At 50.3% G+C, this 18662-nt stretch overlaps 1 protein-coding gene across 1 annotated transcript; it reads left to right on the forward strand.

Moving 5' to 3' along the window:
* Nucleotides 1–584: 584 nt before the first annotated feature.
* On the forward strand, nt 585–4333 carry NFKBIA (NFKB inhibitor alpha). Its single transcript, XM_084207378.1, has 6 exons — nt 585–972; nt 1291–1399; nt 1904–2114; nt 2606–2694; nt 2838–3098; nt 3590–4333. The coding sequence occupies exons 1-6, from the start codon at nt 749–751 to the stop codon at nt 3635–3637; spliced, it is 942 nt and encodes a 313-aa protein (XP_084063504.1). The 5' UTR covers nt 585–748; the 3' UTR covers nt 3638–4333.
* The last annotated feature ends 14329 nt before the right edge of the window (nt 4334–18662 follow it).

An 18662-nucleotide genomic window follows, 5' to 3' on the forward strand; every position in this document is an offset into this window, starting at 1 on the left:
GGATGCCCATCCCTGGAAAAATTTAAGGTCAGGTTGGATGGGGGTCTTATCCAGTTGAAGATGTCCCTGCTCAAGGCAGGGGGGTTGGTCTAGATGGGCCTTTATTTTCTCCTAAGTTGTTGTTCAAAGGAATGCCACCCCATGGGAAAATGACAAAATGGAAACAAAAGCACAGACACTCAGTGATGGCAAAAATAGTTGCAAGACACGGGAAAAAAAACTTTTTTATAGAACCCTTCCAACTCAAATTATTCTCTGATCCCGCAGCCCCTCTTAGGAAAGAGACGGAGTGTCGGGGGCTGCGGGGCGCCATCAGGGCCAGCCGTGCCCGGCACTGGGGCGCTCCTCGGCCTTCCAGGGGCCCCGCAGCGGGACCCGCCGGGGAGGAGGCATAGGGAGCCCCAGGATCGGGCAGGGTAGGGCAGGGAAATCCCCGCGGGGCGCGGCAGGGAAGTACCGACGGGGACGCCGGAGAGGCGAGTACTTCCCCCCTGGAGAAACGCCAAGTTCCCTCCCGGCCCGGCCTCTTCCCTCCCCTCCGACGCCCCTTCTGGGCGGCCCGAGCCACTACGCCCTCCCTGCCAGCGCCGGCGGCGCCGAGCAGGACCGGACCCGTCGGTCGAGCTTTGACTGGCTGGAAATTCCCGTCCTCCGCGGCTCCTCCCCCGCAGAAATCCCCCGGCCGCGCTGTATATGCGAGGCGCCGCCGCCGCCGCCGCTCACTCGCAGTGCCCGCAGCTCCGCCGTCATGATCGCCGCTCGCCGCGCCGCCGAGCCGCCCGCCATGGACGGCTACGAGCCCCCCAAGAAGGAGCGTCAGGGCGCCTTCGCGCTCGACGACCGCCACGACAGCGGCCTGGACTCCATGAAGGAGGAGGATTACCGGCAGCTGGTGAAGGAGCTGGAGGACATACGGCTGCAGCCCCGCGAGCCGCCCGCCTGGGCACAGCAGCTGACGGAGGACGGGGACACGTAAGTGGGGGTCGAAGCTGGGGCAGGGGTGGTTCGGACACGGCGGGGAACTCGGCACGACCAGTCCGGGACAGGATGTGCTTGCCGGCGGGGCGGCGCCGCGCTGGGCCGCGCCGGGAGGGAAGGGAGGGGGTGCGGAAAGTCCCTGGAGCGGCGCCAGGGAGAGGCGGCTCCCGCGGCCGCGGAAAGCCCCGGCCGCGCCGAAAGCCCCGGCTTGCGACACCCGCGCGTGACCCGGCCCGGCCTGCTCCGGCCCTAGCGTGGCGTCGGGGGGGGTTAACTCGCGTGGCTTAATGACTCCTTTTTTCCCCCCTGCAGTTTTCTGCACTTGGCCATTATTCACGAGGAAAAAGCCCTGAGCCTGGAGGTGATCCAGCAGGCAGCGGGTGACCGGGCTTTCCTGAACTTCCAGAACAACCTCAGCCAGGTACTTTCACCTCGATAGCCCCAAATCCGGATCAGCCCCTGCCACACCCACACACTCGCTCTGGGGAATTCCCCCCAAAAAGTCCCTTTATTTTTTTTGTTTTAATTGATGGAATCAATTGAATCAAAGCCTACGTTTAGGAAAGTCCCCAGCTGGCTCCAGCCGGGGTTGGTACGATGCTTCCTCTCCCCTGAGAGAGTGGCATTTAACGCCCACATTTTTCAAATATGATGCCATGGGTTGCATCCCTCTTTATGGAGATGTTAATGATACCCTTCATACCAGCTGGTGGTTGGTTTATCCAGAGAGCCCAAAGTTCATCGCTTCCAGATGAATGGGCAACTGTACAACAACTTGGAAAGCATAAAGAACTGAGTTTATGGGGTGTGTTTTCATGCTTTTATTTGTTGGCAGAAATCACCAAGTGAACAAAGGTCTGCTTGCCTAGATGCTGGCGCCAGTTTTATGGTGAAACTTACAGTGCTTTTGCTCTTATGCTTGCAGACTCCTCTTCACCTGGCAGTGATAACTGATCAGCCTGAAATTGCTGAGCATCTTCTGAAGGCCGGATGCGACCTGGAAATCAGGGACTTCCGAGGAAACACCCCCCTGCACATCGCCTGCCAGCAGGGCTCCCTCATGAGTGTCAGCGTGCTCACGCAGTACTGCCAGCCACACCACCTCCTGGCTGTCCTGCAGGCAGCCAACTACAACGGTATGGACACACTCCTCATCCTGAACACTTCCTGTTGGTGGGCTGCGCCCAGGGCAGGGCCGGTCTCCTGTGGGTCTCAGAGATCTCTGGAGAGGTGGAGAAGGATTATTTTGTCCCTTTTGAGGAGCCCAAAGCATACAGCAGTGTCTGACTTCTTTGAAATGCACTGCCTTGTAGGCCTTCTCACTGTTGATTATAGTCTCTCATGGCTTTGAACTTTGCATTTCTAGTGAGTGCCTTTGCTGTGCTCCTCCTTTTTTTTGTTTGTAATGAGTTGCACTCGAACACTGGAATAAAGCCTCCAAGAAATCTTTTTGAAATCCAACCATTTTATTTATACTGGAAGCTGGAAAGCTCTTCTGCAAAGCACCCTTTTGCCATGAATGAATTGCAAATTTAAATACCATCCTGGCCTATCATCTTGACTTTTAAGTAATGATGAGGCATTGAGTTAGACTTACTCAAGTTTTCCTTTTGTTCATGTCTTCCAGGACATACGTGTCTTCATTTAGCATCTATCCAGGGATACCTTGGTATTGTGGAGTATCTGCTGTCCTTGGGAGCAGATGTAAATGCACAGGTGTGTAACATGTACCATGAATTTACCCGAGGGGGGCTCTTAAGAATCAGTTGATTAGAATGAACAGTAATTTTAAGAATCAACAGATCTGACAGTGGCTCTGCCTCTCCTAACCTACCAAACCTTTTGCTGTTTTCACACAGGAACCATGCAATGGCAGAACAGCACTACATTTGGCAGTGGATCTGCAGAATTCAGAGCTAGTGTCACTTTTGGTGAAACATGGGGCAGACGTGAACAAAGTGACCTATCAGGGCTATTCCCCCTATCAACTCACATGGGGGAGAGACAACTCAAGCATACAGGAACAGCTGAAGCAGCTGACCACAGCTGACCTGCAGATGTTGCCAGAAAGTGAGGATGAAGAGAGCAGTGAATCGGAGCCTGAGTTCACAGAGGATGAAGTAAGTAGCTGTTTTCATTTTTACAAGAGAAAGGGGAAAATCCTGTTCTGTGCAGGGTATTTTTTGGTGTCACTCTGATAGCATGCCCCAGTGACCTCTTGCTGTGTAACAGATAGGTATACCAAAGATTACGCAATCAGCAAAATGGCAGATGAGGCAAGCATGTGAACAGAGTAAGAATAAAATGTAAAAAGTAACATGAGGGAATGGAGGTTAACTTCATGCGGCATGGTTCTCTGAACACAGTTCTGTTGCTGACACAGAACCTCATGAGAGAAAATTCCAGTTAGTGGGTGGTTTTCTCCTCCCTAGGATTTGTTTTTCTGACGTTCTGAGTGCTGCATTAAATGGCGCATGTAACTGTTTTGGTGTAGAAATTTTATACACTGCTGAAGAATTTGTATGTAGAATTTGGCTGTTATCCCAGAGTGGATATGATACTTTAAGTAAGATTTTTGCATTAACAGCATTTTGGGTTTTTTTCGTTGCAGCTTATATATGATGACTGCCTTATTGGAGGACGACAGCTGGCATTTTAAAGCAGAGCTTACTCTGAAAAGAAGTGACTGTATACATATGTATAAAAAAGGACTGACTTTCTTCACCTAAAAAGAAAGTCACAATGTGGAGAGAAAAAAGAGGAGGGAAATACTACACTGCCCAGTAAGGAGAAGGAGTATGTTATTGTAACAGGACAGTTCCAGGATCTCCCTTGTGTTTAAATACCAGGAGTGGGATGTGTAACATCAGTACAGATCTGTGATTATTCACACCACTTGATAAAGAGCCACATAGCCTATGTTCTCAGCCCTACAAAGGTAACAGACTACACATCCAACCTGCTGGTTACAGGGAGCTTCTTGTGGTATCAAGTACTACAGGGAACAAGTGACCTTTCGTGGCAAGGTGGACTCATGCCAACACCCCTTTTCAGAGACTCTACGCTCATTTGTGCTGGGCTGGTGGCAGTCCCTGTCCTTTCTGACTGACCTCTGCTGCTCTCAGTGAGGCTTCCCAGGTGGAGGAGTCAGACCAAGGGACTGGTGCCATCTTGGCTCTTAGGCAAAAGTAGCAATAATGTTAACTGTGGGCATTGGAAAAGTGTGTTTCACACTGTGTGTGTCATAATTGCTACACTTTTTAGCAACTGTATATTGTGTAAATACTGTACATTTTTTGTTTATAATTATTTTGGTACATGTGAGATATGTATTTATTAAAAAAAGATTACCGTACCTAGTCTGTAAAACAGTTCATTGCCCACCTCCCTGAGGTCGTGGGAATCTACCTGGTTTGCTTTTTAAGAAACGTTTTAGCACCTAGTCGCCCACTGGGGTCACATTCTCAGGGATTTTAGGTGATTCACCTCAGCAGTGGTAAGCCATCTAAGCAGCTTGCAGCTCTCAGCCCTTCTGCTGCAGCTAATTTTGGAAGCAGACGTAGGTGTTGTTTCCTGCACCCGCTGCAGCAGGCGGATCGTGGGGCTGGGATTCCCCCTCTCTTCCAGCACTAGGCTGCCAGCCCACTAGAGAGGGAGTTTTAGGCTGGTTTTGGCAGCACCTGCCCACCTGCCCTCATGGCACCTTTTGCTCCAGCTCAAATACTTTGCAGCTCTTGCCAGGGGAAGCTGGGGGTTTGTAGCACAGCCCCGTGTCTGGTTTACCTCTTGTTTATCACCTGGCCCAGCTTCAGTTTGAATTCTGACCCCTTTGGAAATTCCGAAGGGGATTTCTGTGGGAAGAGGGAACACATCCTGGGAATGTGTGCTGCTGTGCCCCACCCCCCCCCCCACATCCCCACTGCAGGAGCTACAGCTCTTGTCCAGTTCATAGCAGTGAAGGATGTGGCTTTAACTGCTTCAGTTATTCCTCAAGTTTCTCTCCAGCATTCAGGCAGACAGAATCACTTTGCCCAGATCCTCTGCTCCACCTCATTACCTGCTGGTAGTGCATCCCAATACTAGACTACTTTCAGCAGCAGACTTTCAGCCGGCTGTGTGTCCCTTGTCCATGTAACGGATGAGTTGTGTAAAAGGTGACCGTGCCTCGTTTGTGCTGTACCCCGATGGAAACAAGGAGCAGCAAAGCTGCTGACGCAGGATGATGGAGCTCTGCCAAGAGCTGGCCAGGGGAATTCTATGCTGCTGGCACCTGGCCCAGCTCAGGCTGTTGGAGAATGCTGTGGCCCCAGGTTGCACAGGGATATCCATTTCTTTTTCTGTTCTGCCTTTCCCAAAGGGTTCCTGACACAACCTGCTCTAAGGAGAGTTTGCTGGTATAAGGAAGAACACCACAGCCGTCTGTGTGCTTCCTCATTTACATGGGAGCCAAAAGCCACTGTGGAAAGGATTGTAAAAAATGTCATCCTGAGTAATTTTTATTTCCCTTCCACTCTCATTGCGCAAGCGTAATCCAGGTATATGCACCGAAACTTCCTTCTGGCAGTCATGGCTACATCTGCACTGCAAACCTGCATTTTCCAGGTGTGGGGCTGCATAAGAATCTGCCAAAAGTTTTTTCTTATTGGGAACTCACCCTGCACTCTTACCAGCCCTTATCTCTGAGCTGGGAGTGTTGTGGGAGTTTGCTCACTTGCTGCTACAGGTTTTTCACTAGCAAAGAACCCCAAGTGATTCCACACTGAAAATAGAAACGGCGGTGTTCCACTTGCTGCATTTCCATTTCCCCTTGCAAAACAGGAGCTGGAAATGTTGTCAAGGCCATGCAGAGGCATTCACCAGCTATATCTATCAATGGTCTAAAAGTCCTTGGGTGCATGGCTGGACCAGGTATGCAAATATTTAAATAGATACCATCTGAAGGCAAATACTTCTCATTTGAAGGCCAGAGGGATGGAGAAAAATGCAGTTATCAGTAGTACCAGGCTGGCTGAGTAGTTTCGAAGGCAGTGGTACATTCTCGGCTGCCCATTGCAATATTCAGACAGAGTATCTAGAAAGGTACTGCTATAATCTTACAACAATTCTGCAATGACTTAATAAACTAAGCAAATGTTTTACTGTACAAGGAAGTTTTGCAGCTAAACAAATCATTGTTGAAATATCACATGCTGGTTTTGCTACTGTTTGCCTCCACCTGTCATGCAAAAGTAACCATGCAACATACGCAGAGGAAACATGGGTAAAGCAAGTAGGACAGAGATTAATGTGAGAACATGTGCTTGTTAGCAAAATAGGTTGGGACATGTTGTGTATTTGTGCATTGCTAATGCAGAGTTACTCATTGGAGAGCTTTGCCTGTTCACTTGTTGATATGGGAAGATTGTCCACGGCAGGACATCCCCCTGCCACCCCCCAGTTTTGAATATATGCCCTTTAACTGCTGCATGTCCACCCTGTCTCTGCCCTTTCCACAGCTATGCCTTTAGAAAGATCTTCTGAGAGTGGTTTTGGCAATGAGCTGTCTTAATGCTGTCTTCTTGGATTCTGGCAGATGCGTGGCACGGTCCCATTTGTAGGACATAGAGCAAGAAGTCCTTATGCATTTATTCTTCCAGCATCTCTTTTTCCTTTTTCAGACAGCATGGCTGCTATTTGCAGAGCACATTAGCTTGTTCTTGCTTCTACTGCCAGTGCCTCCCCACACTGGTCCAGGGTTCAAAATTCTGTCCAGCACCTTTTCCACATGACCTGTGTGGCTCAGCAAGCTTCAAGAGCATCCATGCCAGGGCAGATCGAGATCCTGTGTAGTCCAGATTTGGTTTCCTAACTGGCCCTCTCTGCATTAGCCTTCTCACTTTCCTCAGCCCGTGCCCTGCCTGTGTCCTCTGCTTTTATTGCCTTGTCACTCTTATCTGCCTCTGCTTGTTCTTTTTTCCCTTCCTCCCTTTCCGCCTGGCCTCCCCCCACCTTTTTCACCTGCAACACCAGCTCATTCACCTGTCATTACATTACACAGCATGAGGTGACATTTTTGTTTCCAGCCTTTCCCTGCCCATTCTTGTAAATCTCTTTGATAATCCCACAGGGATATTCCCATATTTCCTTATATTCCACACAAAGAACAAAACTCCTCATTTCCTCCCACACCCTCCTCTTCCTCCTTGCATTCCTGCTCACTGTAGGCCTTTCTCACCGTAACCACAACCAAGATGCCTCTTTCAGTGCCTTTCAGCTTTCCCAGCATCAGCCTTGGACTTCTCAAGAGCCTTACAGTGGTGACAAAGTACAGACTGCCAGGGTGGCAATGTTGGACAGCAGAGCCCAAGGCCTGATTTTCCCCCCAGTACTTTAGAGCCCTTTTCTTCCATTCCCTGCAGCTTTGGAAGGCGTAAAAGGCAAGGGCAAAAGGCAACCTTGCACCTAGAGACATGCACAGGGAGGCTTTGTGCTCCCACTGGCTGCAGTGCCAGCCTGACATCTGCAGTCAGGAGCAGACCCCTTCCACCATCCCCCCCAGCTGCTTGTTCTGCTGCTCCCAACCGTGTGTCCTGCATGCACATCTACCTGCCTTCCTGGCAAGGACTTCATGCACCAGAAGACAGTGAGGCCGCCAGGACTCTTAACCCATCCCAAAGAGTGGCAGCCTCACTGCTGCTGGCCTTGCCCCACAGCTTCAGTTCAGATTTGGAGGAGCAAGATGCTTGAGTGAGTAAAGGAAAAGGTGAAACCAGAAGAAAACCCAAGGAAGGACACTGTGATCTCCAGGGGGAGGACAAGTATCGTTTGTGATTTGTTTTAGTGGGAAATCTTCAGTGATGGTGGATTCTGGGCCAGGCACATATAATTTTTCTGTGGAAGCTGAGCTTTGAAAATAATTAAGCATCTGGTTGTTCCTAGAAGTAAGAATTGCAAAACAGAGTGCAGGGGGGGCAGGGAAGAATCTCTCCCAGGACAAATGGCTACCCTCATTTCAGGGGGGTGGAGGAAGGGCTTTTTCCAGCATTGCTGTGCTCTCAGCACCAGAGCTTTGCTGAGGAGTGAGAACTGCACAGTATCCCGAGGGATGGGGGAACAGGAAAGTCCTGTCCCCTCATGCTAACCTGGACAGCTGCTGCACAGCCTCTCCCCTTCTCCAGCAGCTGTCTGTCACAGCCCTGGCAAGTCTCGCCTTCTTGTCCCTTCTCTGAAGCATTAATAGGAACAAAATGTTTCCTTTAAATGCTGGCATATTTATCGGGTCATAATCCAAGAAGTTTAAATCCAGAGAGATTGGAACAGAAACTCCCCCTAATACCCTGGAGGTCTGCCTGCCCTTGCCATGATCCAGTGCTCAGATTTTCCCAGGGCTGCCTCCTCATCCAATTTTCCAAACAGGACTTTCCAGTCCTGTCAGAAGAGAGCTGGGATTTTCCCCACTCGCTCCTTTCTGCAGTTCTGCCCCGTTACAGTGGCCATGAACCACGGCACCAGGCCCCATTGCCTCTGCAGCTGCAGAGTGCAGCCTCTTACCTGTCCTCCACCAGCCCCTGGGGCTTCCTTGCTCTGAAGGAGCAAGCCTGCCCCCCTTTAATTTAAATTCTTTTCCCATTCAGAGTTTTAGCTAGTTCAGATTAATTTTCCTGTCCATCTTTCAAGGTAAGATTTTCATCTCTCCAGCTGAAAGCACAATGTGAGCAGATGTATGGTTCAAGAAAGAGCCTTAAAACACAAATATCTTTAACATGTATGCACACCTTGAAGGGCACACAGCTACAATTACGGCGCAGCGCTTAGCTTGGTTAATTATTATTCCTGGATTTCAGTAGCTTGAAGGAGAGGGAGTTTCCCGAGGCCCTGCAGAGGACTCTGAGTGCTGCTGCTGTGCCCCAGCACCGCTCTGTTCTCACCGGGGAGTGCCCAGGGGTCAAGCGAGAGGCAGCCTCCCCCAGGAGCACGGAGCAGTGGGAAAAGAGAACCGGCTGTGGTCTTTGCTCCTGCAGTGTGGGAGGACCCGTGCGGTGTTTTCCTCTCTGCATGGGAAAAGGCTGCCCAGCCTGTGAATAAAACCCTTTTCTTTCCTTTTTTCTAAGTGCATGGGCTTCCATTCCAGCATGCATGGAGGGTGATGATTCTGGATTTCTTCCAAAAACTTAGCTCTGACCCCTGGCAGCACCTTCTCTGAGACGTTTGGCTGTAGCAAACAAACAAACAAGCCCTCCCCCAAGCTGCATGGAGGCTCCTTACCCCAGTCTGCACCGAGCCTAGCTTGGGGGAAACACTCCCAAGGCAGGGGATTCAAATCCCCCTCACCCTTGAGCACACTCGATCTCCACTTCCTCTCTAACAGTCGATGAACGAGGCTGCTGGAGTTAAAAAAAAAATTACTAGACCACCCAACATCTTCCATCTGTCCATCCACCCCAGACCTCTTAATGCCCCTTCCTGTGCAGCCCTGTTCCCTGTCAGTAGCAAGCTGAAGCACCTGGTGCTGGGCTGCTGGGCTACCCCACTGAGGCAGTGCCTCCTGCCTTGATAACCACTCCTGCAGGGCAGCACTCAAACCCATGGAAACTGAAATAACGAGGTGGAAACAGGCCATATAGCTGTGTGGGAGGCTGGCAGGCTTCAGCTGCAGTCAGCCAGGTTCAAACAGGGGATAAAACACAACAAGGGCACGTTCAGCAACTGAAATGGCAAAAAGGGACCAGTGCCACCAGGATGGAAAACCCAGGTGGGACCCACCAAGAGCAGCAGATAAGGTCCACTGCTGAGGTGGTCTCCTACCCTTCAGAGCTCAGCCCAGCTGTAACACTTTCCATGCAGAAATGCTTAAGGTCTGTCCACAGCATCCTCTCCTCGGTGTCCCAGTGGGAGGGAGGTGAGCAGATCCAGGGAAGGCCAGGACTCCAGGATGTCTGCCTTCCTGCCCTGGGTGATGACACAAAAAGCCAGTTTCTCTTCTCCACACAGCTGGACTGCCAAGGTGATCCGATCACCCACTTCCCTCCACAAGACTCCCCTGTATCTGAGGGACTTGGAAAGTAAGGAACTGATAATTCTGTTTCCTTTTTCAGAGAAGTCCATGCAAAGCAGAAAAGTGAAACCACTGTCTTTTTAATGTCTTTTTTTTATTGTGGCACCCCAAACTGCCCCCAGCCCTGGAGGTGAGGCTGCCCCAGTGCAGAGCAGAGCAGGACAATCCCCTCCCTTTGCTGGCCATGCTGTGCCTGATGCACCCCAGGACAGGGCTGGCCCTCCTGGCTGCCAGGGCACTGCTGGCCCATATTGAGTTTGCCCTTCCCAGGTCCCTTTCCATGGCACTGCTCTCCAGCCTCTATTCCCCAGTCTATACACACATCCAGGCTTGCCCCATCCCAGGTGCAGAATCCAGCACTTTCCCTTGCTGAACTTCATTCAGTTGGTGATTACCCAGCCCTCTAATTTGCCAAGGTCTCTCTGCAGGGTCTCCCTACCTTCCAGGGAGCCCCTCCCAGTTTTGTATCATCTGCAAACTTGCTCTGTATCTTTTCCAGCATCCAAGTCCTGCATCCAAGTAATTTATGAAGATTTTGAAGAGCAGAGGGCTGAGGATGGAGCCCTATGTAACCCCCCCAGGTGACAGATCACCAGTCTGATGTCACCCCATTGACTGCCATCCTTTGTGTCTGACCCATGAGCCAGTTGCTCACCCAACCCATGATGTGTTTATCCAGCTGTGTGCTGGGCATTTTGTCCAGAAGGATCCTGTATGGAAAGCTTTACTGAAATCCAAAAGAATTACATCAACTGGCTTCCCCTGATCAACTGGGTGGGTTACCTCGTCATAAAAGGAAATCAGCTGTGACAAGCAGGACTTTCCTCTCACAAAGCCGTGCTGGCTGTGACCAATGTCATTGTCATTCAGGTGGTTTCCAATGGCTCCCAGAATAATCTCCCTAACTTTGCCAGGCACTGAAGTCAGACTGACAAGCCTGTTTTTTACAGGGTCCTCCATCTTGCCCTCCAAAGTCAGGACACCATTCACCAGATTCCAGTCAGCTGGGACCTCTCCTGATTCCCAAGGCTGCTCAAAAATCATTGAGAGAGGTTTTGTGATGACATCAGTGAGCTCTTTGAGGATTCCCAGGTGAATCCCATCAGGGTCCATAGATTTGTAGGGATCCAGCCAGAGCATCAGATCCCACACAATTTTGGTGTTGACTGGGAGGTGATCATTCTCACAGCCATGGTCCCTCAGCTCAGGACACTGAGACCCCTTTAATCTGTCATCTGTTTTGAAGACAGAGGCAAAGAATGCATTAAACACCTCTGGTGTGTCCATGTCTCTGTTTGTGAGGTGCCCATCCTCAATCTGGAATGGGCTGATGGTATTTCTCTGCTGCCTTTTGCCATTAACAGATTTGAAAAACATCTTTTTATTGTTCCCCACAGTTCTGGCTTCAAATCCAGCTGAGCTTTGTCTGCATGAATTTTTTCCCTACAGTGGCAAGCAATATCTCTGTATCCTTCCCATGTCACCTGACCTTGCTTCCCCTGGGCACACACCTTCCTTTTTTGCTTTATTTTCAAGGGAAGATTCCTGTTCAGCCAGGCTGGACTTCTGCCTTACGTCCTTAACTTCTGACATTGCCTGCTTCTATGCCTTTAGGAGGTGATGTTTAAGAGGTGGTCAGGACTTATGGACCCTGGCATCTGCAAAAACATTTTCCATTTGCTAATTCCCTGAGCAGCCTGAAGTCTGCTCTGCTCGTGTTGAGGATTTTTTGGCACTTTTCCTCCTGTCAAAGTTTTGCTCTGCTTTGTTTCAGTTAGAAACAATTAAATTTTTTTAAAATATGCAAGACTAAAACCATATGGAGAACTTCCCAAGTGAAACAGATTACTTCTTTACTCAGAAAAGAATAATTTATTTCACTTTTTTTTCTTACTCATTGGAAACTTCAGATGTTTGTTTTCTCACTCACCTGAGAAATGTTTTCTCCCAAGCTTTTGTGATTGCAACATAGTAGAATTTCCTTCCTCTCCCACTCTTTTCCTGAGTCATGTGAACTAGGCATACCTCCATCCTGGGGCTTAACATGCCATCTTTGAAAAGGCAGCCCTCAAATTTGCATCCAATTATCCTCCATATAATAGCTGTTAAACTCCTCATGCTTGCACAGGGGCAGGTCTTCATTTAGCCTGAGAGCTAGCAGCCTTCCATCAGGTCTGCTTGGCTCTTTTGGCTCTAAATACACCAGGAAGAAAAGCCAGCTCATTGGAGGTGATATTTTCACAATTGATCCTGAGGACACTTTCATGCTGGAGGTTTTGGGGCTGCAATCTGTGTCAAGTGTACAGGTTTTGGATGGCAAGCTGATGCTGATTCTTACACCTACCAGTGTCCTGCCACTGGATATTTTGCCCATGACTTAGACCATATCTGGAGACTGATTCAGCCCACGGTGTGATGCCAATGTACATCACCCAGGGAGTGTTAGGTATTTCCCATGCAGATGCTTTCATTCAGCAGCAAAGCAAACATAGCTCAGTGTGTCCTCTTCCTGGAGGCAAGTCCCTGGTGCTGTGAGCACATTCATCCTGAAACACCACCACAGATGGTTCCTCAACATGGCTGTAAGAAAAATGTTCTCTCTGTAGCTATTCTGTTTCACTGAATTCAGCTGGGCCTTGAACACTGTCAGGAGAAGCTGCATGTTCCTTGCAAGCACAGGATAAAGGCATGTCTGTGTAAACTTATTAATAATTTTGCTAAATGGCACAAGAAATGTCATCTTCATCTCCAATCTGAGGCTCTGAGTCCTGTCTCTGAGGACACCAAGAAAACAACCTGGGAGCAGTCTCCCTCTTGGCCGTGGCTGGTCTTCCACCTGAGCTGAGCTGTGCAGGTGAATCAGTGAGCCTGCTGCTGCTGCTGGGCAGGGTGCTGGCAGTGGCACAGATGGTCCTGCCTCAGTGTCCCCTCCTGCCCACGTGCCTGCCCGCTGGGAGATGGAGAGCTTCTAACCCAGGCTGGGTGTGACCCTGTGCCGCCAGAGGTGAAGCTGGAGGCGTGCTGCTGTGTGCCATCACAAAGGGGCTTTTTCAGAGTGAGCTGAGAAGCAAGTATGCCCCAGTGACAGGGCACATTTCAATCACTGCTTAGCCCAAAGAGCAGCGCTGTGACACATGCTTCACTGAATTTACAGCTGGGCCCAGTTGCTCTTTGCTCCTGCTGGCAGCTGAGTCTTTATACAGGACCAGGCTTTGAGTGCTCCTGACGTCAAAGCCTGTGGTCAGGGCAGGATATGTCCCCTCCAGTGCCTGGCATTCCAAGCCCTATCCCATTAGCTGTTGAGTAGCAGCCTCAGTAAACCACAGCAGGAAGGCAAAGACAAGATGTGTGAGATCAGTGAAATGTGCAGAGTACGGTCCCACTTAGCCTCATCAGTCTGCCACTGGAATGTGGAAATCCAGAGTTCAGGGCACGATGCACCTACGGTGGATGTAAGCAGTCATGACATTCAGAAGCTACAAAACTAAGTTACAAAATGAGAGCAAGCCCTGCAAAGCATCCCTCTTTAAAGGGTTAAGGCAGAGAGGCTCCTTGTGCTTTGAACCTCCAGCGCACAGAGTAGCTCACCTCCCCTGAACTGAGCCTCCCTCCAAGAGCTCTGCAGACAGGACAGTGCAAGCTGGTGCAGTGATGGAGCTGCTTTGCACGGAATTTCATTTTAACTCTTTTTTTTTTTTTTTAAATGAAGTAGAGGCTAGAAAAAGAAGCAGTGGTGATACATGCAAATATCTGCAAGGCATCAAAGCTTCAGTGGGGAACCTGCTCAGCCCTGTGGTCTATGTGAAATGTATGGCTGTGACTTGTGATTGACATAAATTTTGCTGCAATGACTGACTGCCCCCCTGGATGCAAAGTTAAGTGCCTTTATCCCATCAACACCAGTTGATTTTTTTTGACTCCTGCTTAGACAGGATCGAAATATGTACTGAAGATCTGTCCTTGAAAGTGAGAGCTCGACACGCCTGGCTGCCTTACAAGAAGTGTAGAAGCAAGAGGAAATTGTTTGAGCCCTGTGTGTGTGGCATGAGCTGCATCAAGCTGCACACAGGATGATCCTTCTCATATGTGGCGCAGCAGCTTCATCAGTGTCTCTCTCCCTCCTACAGCTGATAGCTAAATCATTTCTTGCAGAGCTGTAATCACATACCTAATGGACCGGCTCCTGCATAAACCCAGAGCATCTCCCTTTTGCTAACTAGCAACCTGCTGTGCCCTCTGTCCATGCGTAGCACCTCACAGAACTCGTGTAGAATGCCAGACACGCTGCTGGCACAGTTTTGAGAGTCCCCAGAAGGGGCCTCTGTGAGAGCTGTGTGCCTCCAGCATCTGCCAACTGGGGCTGCAGAAGCCTGAAGAGAAAACCTCCCTTTGAGAAGCCAGGACAGAACAGGCTGATCAATACCAAAGGAATGAGGGAGAGGGAAAGAAATGTTTTTGCTACCAAACAGCCAGTAATTTAAATTAAGAATTGCAATAACAGCAGAGAGTCTGACTGAATGTGGTATTAAAATACTCACAGTATGAATGTTCTAAGTCCCCAGTGGGAAAAATGAGGTACAGATAGTCAGTGATTTATGCTGCAGCATAGAAGGATTCAGTCTGCTCCTTAACACCACTGAGGACAACGAGAAAGTAAAACATAACCTGTCCTCTGAAGCACCTTCTAGTAACAAGTGGCACAGACAGGCAGAGACCAGCTCTGGCTCCATCTCTGCCGTTCATCACGGGTGTGACTGGGGCAAAGCCACTGCCACCCCACCAGCTCTGCTGCTCCTTGCCCAGGCAGGCTGCATGTGCATCTTAGGGCACCACAAACCAGCAGACACAAAATGTTGCTGTGGGATGTGGAGTCACAGCCCGCACAGGCTTCTGGCCTGCAGCTCCTCTGCCCCAGCTGTGGGCTGCAAACTCCCCAGGGCAGGGACTGCCTGTAAATAGGTGTTTGCAGGGAGGTATTTCCCAGGGCAGGCTGCCTGGAGTGCATGTGCTACCTGCTCTCTCCTCTGCAGAGCCATGAGGAACATGAACTGCTAAAACCATCAGCTACAGTGTTAAAGCAGCTGCAAACATACCTGCTTTGATTTCTGCTGGGACTGGCAACATTTGGGCTGTTGTCTGTGCCCTGGGCCTCCCTTGCGTGCTCTAGGCTCTACTAAACTAGCAGACTTCCTCCAGCAGTGTGCAATAAGGCAAGGTGAAAGGCTGTGAACCAGAGCTATGTGGAAATTCAGGAGGATTTCTTGCTGGCAGGGGCCCTGTGGTATGATGGGTTTCACCTTTGCTCATCTTTGTTGGCAGAGGCACCCCATGCAAATGCTGTTCTCTAAGCTTTCACACACGGGACTTTCAAAGGGTTCATGCTCTTCAGAAAAAAATGTATAGGATCAGATTTTCCAATGGCCCCCCAAGTAATTTTATTAATCACTGGGACGAATCTCAAATGTCTTTCAACATTGAGAAATTCCACTTAATCACAATCTGCCCTGCTACGACCTTCTCGGCATCAGATGGAGAAAGAAATGATGCAGCAAGGACCTTAGTCACACTAATGCTGCTTCAAGGCTGAGCTGGGGAATGGGACGTGAATCATCTTTGCCTTTTCTTTCTTTTAAGGGAAGTACAGAAGACAGCTGCAGTAGAGTCTGAGAGTAAAACACATAAAGAGGTGACGGGTCTTCCTGTTTCCTTTCCATCTCAGGTCCCTGCTGTGCTCTCCTTCCCTGTGCTTAGCTGTATCTACTGAAAAAGCCCATCTCTCTTTCAAGCTATTCCTTGGAGATTGGTTCACCACATCCCCACCTTAGCAAGCACAGAGCCACACAGAGCAGCTGCTCAGAACCAGCTGGCAGGGCGAATTGCAGGACATTTTCCAGACAATCCAGTTCCTCCTTACAGAGATCTTTTCTGTGCCTACAGAGGCAAAAGGGCAGTGGGATGTGGACCTGGGAGATAACAGACCAGTTCATTGGAAAGGTGTAAGCGTGGCAATGATAAGCATTGCATCACCTCACTTTTGTGGGCCTGCCAGCTTGCAGGAGTCCACTGGGCACATCTGCTGCCCAGAAAATGGAGCAAGGGGCTGCCTACGCATGCAGAGGGCGATGTCAAGGCCGGAGTTGCACACTCAAGCCTCAGGCTGGCCAGAACAGCCGGGCAAAAGAGGTGACTCAGGATCAGAGGTCATGGCAGATCTGTTCTGTGAAAAATGTTTTCTGACCTCTGCTTTTGTCCCCCTGATCTGAGGTGCACAGAAAGAAGCACAGCCTGGGACAGCAGGCTGTCCCTTTCCCATAACAGAATAACTGAGCGAGGCTTGCTCCAAGGTACAGTAATACAGGGAGCAGGAACCCACACTGCATAGAAGGACAGAGAGCAGGGGGAAGCAGGTGAAATACTTTGCCCCTCTTCTGTCTACTGGAAAATGCATACCCACAATTCCCATTCATGCAGCCCCTTGGGAGAGGAATATATATCTTGCTGGAAGAATCCAGCATTTTTAATCTAGATACGCTTTGAGCAAGACTTAGGTGACACTCAGATGAAGAGCTGGAGCTGAACTCTACACTCCCCCCACCATTTCAGCCTGCTCCTGCCTGAGGAAACATGAAGATCTTGCAGGGCAGGCTGCCCAGCACGTCAGCCATGGCTCTGTGCCGAAGCATCCTGCAGCTGGCAGCCAGGCACGCTGCTGGGCCTGCCTCTGCAGGCTGCTGGAAGGCTGGATCCGCTCCGGGCTCAGCCTCTGGGGCCAAGCAAAGCACGTGACGTGTCGCAAGCAAGCCGGGTCATGGCTTGCTGCAAAAAGCCCGCAGTGCATTGCCATGGAGAAATCCCTGCACGCTGCTTGGGCAGGCAGGGGTTCCCTGTTTCTGTTTGGGGTTTCCTGGCCTGACATAAAGGTTCCTGTGCTGAGAGAAGCTGCATGCATGTGGTAAGTTTGGCAGGTTATACCCTTGGGGTCCTGGCACTTGAGGGGACAGTCTGCCCAGCACGGCCAGGGCACATCCACCGTACTTTGTGCAATCCAGGGATTTCCAAACACTCAGGTGACTGGACACAGCTGCTGTTTTGCTGGGGTTGCTCAATGTCAGCTCAGGGTTACTGGACTGTGCTCAGTGGATCTCATGCAGGAAAAGGGAAAAGGTCAGAGGAATCCTTCCCTGCAGATTGCCTGCCAAGGACAGACTGAGCCCTGGTTTGGATAGAAACTTGCAACTAATTCAGCAGCATGGTCTGCATGTGGAATAGCTTGTCATTTTGGCACAGCTTTCCTTGTTGTCAAAAGTTTGCAGCCATCCAAACTCAGATGACATGAAAAGCTGGGAATTCCCCTGCCCCAAAACCTTTCTATCAGCAGAACAAAGCACCTCCCTGCACCACAGACCATCAGGCCAGTTACAGCTCCTGGAAGGGAACCTGTAGGGACACACTCCAGCCACGGAGTAATGCCCGTGCTTGGAGACAGGCATCCATCCAGCCTGCAGAGTTACCTACAAGGAGACACAGCTCCCAGGGTATGCTTCTGCTGGTCCAGTCCTGGCTTCTGACAGCTGGCACTCTGATCACACAAGTTCCTGTGCAGAGCAGGTTTCTCAGCTCACTGAACTCTTGTGTATTGTTTGATTAGGTTTAACAACTTGGAGGTGACAAACTGCTCTGTTCCTTGAAGCCCTGCCACAGGAGCTGGCAGCCTCCACTGCCACCAGAGACAGCTCTGCAGGAAGGGGCTGCCAGAAGTCACCCAAGCAGGGGAGCCCCTGGCAGGAGGCACAGCAACAACATGCTGAGCACCCAGGATGTGGTGGCAGGTTCCAAGGTGGCTCACCGTCAGCCCCAGCACGTTTCCCTGTCAGGCACTGCAGCAGCCACACGTGCTCTCCCAGCGCTTGCTCAATGCGAGAATCAAAGCTGTGCTTGGGGCCATCTGAGCTCATGTGATTATACTGAAAAACAGAGGCCTCACCCTCGGGGTTGGGCAAACCCATAATTAATGTCAGGGATGATCAACCTTGGGCACAAGGTGCTGCTCACATTGCTCTCTGTGCTGCAATAGATTTTCCAGCCAGGCTATTGCAAGATGTGTCAGGGTTACATGAAGAAAACGCTGGGTTACATAAAGAAAACAGCTCGCTGAGGAACAGGCTGAGTTTGACAACAAGGCCACCCCAATCGCCAGCCCAGAGGTCTTTCCAGTCTGGTGTGTTGTCTTCAGTCATCACCAATGCTGGAAAGGCTGGGATATAAATAACCTGACCATCACTTGGGCTCTTAGCAGTCAGTAGTTCAGGTCTGTGCAGGGTGATGCTTCTGCCCATGTTGGTGTCTATATTAACTACCCAACAGGAGGACAACTAGGAGCAATATAATCCAGTCCCAGCTGGGGCTCATGCTGCAGGGCCTACAAAGGGCATTCTTAAGTGCCACAGGAATACAGCAACTATTTCATCCCTGCTCCAGGAGAAAATACTTTCTGTCCAGTAGTGGAAACTGGCACTTGGGCATGGATCCCAAAATAGATTTCAAGCCCTGAATCAGGATGCTGATAGGCTGTGAAAGCCTGTATCCAATGCCAGCACCTGGAAAGCCTGTGCTCAGCAGCCCCATACTCCTGCAGAATGCACAACTCACT

This window comes from Fringilla coelebs, assembly GCF_963513975.1.
Source record: "Fringilla coelebs genome assembly, chromosome: 6".
Classification (NCBI taxonomy): Eukaryota; Metazoa; Chordata; class Aves; order Passeriformes; family Fringillidae; genus Fringilla; species Fringilla coelebs.

Bases quoted from the DNA above. Each gene is read 5' to 3' on its own strand.
- NFKBIA (XM_084207378.1), top strand. From the start codon at position 749: ATGATCGCCGCTCGCCGCGCCGCCGAGCCGCCCGCCATGGACGGCTAC. The intron at 1,400-1,903 runs GTACTTTCACCT...TTATGCTTGCAG, and splicing joins TCCAGAACAACCTCAGCCAG to ACTCCTCTTCACCTGGCAGT. The intron at 2,695-2,837 runs GTGTGTAACATG...GTTTTCACACAG, and splicing joins GAGCAGATGTAAATGCACAG to GAACCATGCAATGGCAGAAC.